Below are 3,581 nucleotides of genomic sequence, written 5' to 3'. Positions count from 1 at the left end.
CCCACCCCCACCCGCTGGCTCCCCCTTCAGGGCTTGGATGGACCAGGGGTCCTGAGGAAGTGCCCGGCAGGGATCTGAACGAGCGCCCAGCTTTGATGTGTGTCTCTTTCTGCAGCCTTCCGGGCTGACCAGCATCTTCTGCTGCCCCGCAGGGTATGTGAAGTCGAGTTCATCTTCTCCGAGGGCTCCAAGGTATCCGGACAGAGAGTGGATGGGCTGGCATTCGTGAATGAGGATGTCGTGGGTGAGTGAGCCCAGCTCCAGGGACAGTCTGGCTTCTTGGGACCCCACTGGGCCCTGGCCAGGCCTTCTGGGGTGATTTCTCTGTGGGCGGGGTTTAGGTCCAAGGGTTTCTGAGGGGGCCCTCAGCACGGACCAGGAAATGTCTGGAGAGGCACCCCCCAACAGGCACAGCTCTTCCTTCTCCCGTCAGCCTCCAAGGGAAGCAGCCTGGGCACCATCTGCCTGTGGAGCTGGAGCCAGACGTGGCAGGGTCGGGGCAGCCAGCCCACGGTGGCTGTGGTAGTCCTGGCTTGGCTGCAGTGGTCGCCCACCATCCTGGCCTACTTCTCCCTCAGCACCTGTCCTGGTGAGTGGCCCACCTTCCTTCCCTGCCCCCGGCTGCCCCCCAAGTTCTGCCCCACCTGAGGCTCCATCCTTGTCCTGACAGACAAGGGGCTTGTGCTCTGTGGGGATGAGCAGGGCAGCGTGTGGATCTATGATGTCAGGCCCCTCCTGGCGCAGCGCTCCCCACCACAGACCGCCCCGCAGGCCCCCACGCAGGTAGGCACGCAGGGGGCTGGTGCTGCCCAGGGGCCCTGCTCAGGAAGCAGAAGCAGCTGTTCAGCCCCCTCTCTCTTCCCCCCAGATCCTTAAGTGGCCCCAGCCCCAGGCAATGGGCCAGACGGTGACCAAGACGATGGTGAACACGGTGGTGGCCAACCCCACCTTTACCTACCTCACTGCGCTGACTGACTCCAACATTGTCGCCATCTGGAGAAGGGGCGAGCCCTGAGTGCACGGGTCTGCCTCCGTCACAGGGCAGCAGGGACACAACTTAACTTATTCAGCTTTGGGGGTAGTGACGGGATCTTTATGTCTGTGAGTGTTTTTTTTTATTAAAACGCTACTTTGTAAGAGAAGCCTGGGGAGAGCTCTCTGTGGGCCCCATCCCCGTGCTGAGTGAGGCCAGCTGGCCAGCCCTGCTGCCAAGGCTTCCAGAGCAGAGACTCCTGGAAGCACATAGGTTTTCGGTTCCCTTCTGCTTGAGACAGCGCCTGGCAGCCCCAGGTTCCCAGGGTTTGTTAGAATGAGTTAGCTCCTGCCACCTTCTCAAGACAGAGATCGGGTCTGTGGGCCGGTCCACTCTGAAACAAGGCCCCTAAATGGTGTCGGAACAGGTCCTCTACCTCCACTGAACTGACAGTCCTTTTGCCTTGAGGTCATCTCTGCTCAGCCCACAGCTGGGTCATTTCTGGTCACGCTTTATTAGGAAAATAAAACCAACTCTCTATGTACAGGACACATCGGTGTCTGGGGGGTGGGAGCTCACTGGACTCTACAAGGAGGCCCATGGCTGGAGGAAGTGCTCTCGTCCACCTGGAGAAGGGCCCGGAGCAGCCAGCTACTCGATGCCTTCCTGCTTGTCTTTGATGGCCACCTGTCGGGGAGCGAGGATGTTGGAGACTCAGCCCCAGCCTCCCTGACCAAGGGCCACCAGGAAACCGCCACTGTGCCCCTCCCCAGAGTGCAGCCATGAGCTAACAGAAGCAGCAAGCTGGGGCCCCAAACATTCTGGGTGCTGGGCAGGTGCCCCAGGGACCCTGGAGCCAGCCCACCCACGCCATCATTCCCCCACAGCCCAGGTCCTGTTGCCCGGGGCAGGAGGGAGTCGGGGGGCAGAGGTGCTTCCTGGTGGCTCCGGAAGCCGTGGCTCTTTCTCACTCTCAATTATGCCTAGACTTTGAAGACCCCTGAGTAAACAAGTGTGGCCACACCCACTGAGGCTTCTTGATGATGGAACCCCCAGGGTACAGTGAGCTGCACCCTGGACAGACGGACCACAGGGGCTGGCACCACCAGGAAGAGGTTTGGAGGGCCAGCCCAGGCTGCGGGCCCCTCACTCCCACGAGAAGACCCAGGGCACCAGGGGAGGTCCCACCCCCGGATGCAGAGCGCAGGTTCCAGGCCTCAGCTCCGTAACCCCTCAGTCCACGCTTGCTGGATGCTGTGGCGGACGTCCGTGCTTGGTCATCACTCCCTTCCCCGCTCCCCCAATAAATCAGAGGCAATCCCCCGGGGGCCATCCTGGGTGAGGGCATACAGGCTGGTGTCTGCGGGGACCGCCCCCCATCCCCCCTACAGCAGCACCTCACCCGGAAGCGCTCTTCCAGCAGGGACAGCTCGCTGATAAGGTCGGTGATGGCGTTGGTGAAGGCCTCCTGGGGGCTGTAGTCCGGCGTGGTCTGCACCCGGATGATGATCTTGTGCTCCAAGGGGTGCGGGACTTTGTAGCCAGCAAACAGCACCTGTGGGTCCTTTAGGAGCTGCCTGAGACATGGACGGGCATGGTGAGGGAGGCAGGTGCTGAGCAGAGTGCACTTGGGGCTCTGGCCCCTTTGTGGCCTTCTAACCAAAGGTCTCCCTGTTGGCTTGTGGCCTGAAAGCACACGCAGCTACTCCTGACCTTTAAGAGTTTGTGTTGCGGTCACACACCCCCACCTCAGCCCCCACAAAAATCTTGAGTTAAACAGACACCTGAAGACGACAGAGCCGGTGGGGACTCCTCCCATACACACACCTACAGGCACGAGGGTCAATGACCCTTCCTAGGGAACAGGGTTTCCTGCCAGCTCTGCCCTCAGGGATGTCAGGGAGCCTGCAAAAGCCCCAAAGAAACCTCCCAAAGCAGGAAAAATCCAGCCAGCGTCCAGTAAACAAACAAAAAAAAAGCCCCATTCCCAGCCCCCAAAGAGCATCTGGCAGAGTAAATAAAGGCAGCAGGTAGAGAAGGCCCTAGGCTCTGAGCACTTAATGAAACAGAAATGGAAACCCTCTGGGCAACACGGGCTGGCAGCTGCCGTCCACACACACGGGGTCCCGCTCCATGAGGTTGTGAAGCCTGTGCCCTGAGCACCGGGAGGCTTCCTCCTGTCAAGTGTGAGGACTCCCCTGGTGGCTCAGCAGTAAAGAATCTGCCTGCCAACGCCAAAGACAAGGATTCGATCCCTGGATCAGGAAGACAACACATGCAACTTAGCAGGTAACTAAGCCTGTGCACCACAACTATGAAGCCAGTCAGAGCCCGGAGCCGCAACAACCGAGCCCATGTGCCGCAGCCACTGAAGCCCGGGCTGCCTGTGCTCTGCAACAAGAGAAGCCAGTGCAACGAGAAGCCCTCACACCGCAACTGGAGAGTAGCCTGCGCAGCAATGAAGACCCAGCACAGCCAAAAGTAAATAAAATGCTTGATAAAAAGTGTGCACACCGAGGGAGGGGGGGCCTGGCATAGGAGGGCACACTGGGCTCACACGGGCGGGGGGGCTGCAGCAGGACCCCAGAGACAGCCTGGGTGCACCCCG

General features: G+C 60.3%; 2 protein-coding genes across 3 annotated transcripts in view; one reads left to right on the top strand and one right to left on the bottom strand.

Moving 5' to 3' along the window:
• The window catches only part of LRWD1 (leucine-rich repeats and WD repeat domain containing 1), a 6,638-nt gene extending 5,496 nt beyond the window's left edge, over positions 1–1,142 (top strand). The window contains exons 12-15 of the mRNA XM_010854328.1: positions 153–244; positions 434–589; positions 671–783; positions 869–1,142. Of these exons, the coding sequence (XP_010852630.1) occupies positions 153–244; positions 434–589; positions 671–783; positions 869–1,015 (508 nt within the window). The 3' untranslated portion in view covers positions 1,016–1,142. The remainder of the gene's footprint in view (positions 1–152; positions 245–433; positions 590–670; positions 784–868) is intronic.
• Positions 1,143–1,468: 326 nt separating this feature from the next.
• The window catches only part of POLR2J (polymerase (RNA) II (DNA directed) polypeptide J, 13.3kDa), a 4,518-nt gene continuing 2,405 nt past the window's right edge, over positions 1,469–3,581 (bottom strand). The window contains exons 3-4 of one of the 2 annotated variants that reach the window (XM_010854330.1): positions 2,376–2,550; positions 1,469–1,660 (exon numbers count right to left, since the gene is read on the bottom strand). In XM_010854330.1, the coding sequence (XP_010852632.1) occupies positions 1,625–1,660; positions 2,376–2,550 (211 nt within the window). In that variant the 3' untranslated portion in view covers positions 1,469–1,624. Of the gene's footprint in view, positions 1,661–2,370; positions 2,551–3,581 lie in introns of both variants that reach the window. The other variant, XM_010854329.1, reaches the window with a different exon arrangement.

Source organism: Bison bison, unplaced genomic scaffold (assembly GCF_000754665.1).
Source record: "Bison bison bison isolate TAMUID 2011002044 unplaced genomic scaffold, Bison_UMD1.0 scf7180017864340, whole genome shotgun sequence".
NCBI lineage: Eukaryota > Metazoa > Chordata > Mammalia > Artiodactyla > Bovidae > Bison > Bison bison.
This window is presented reverse-complemented; position numbering and strand designations above follow the sequence as displayed.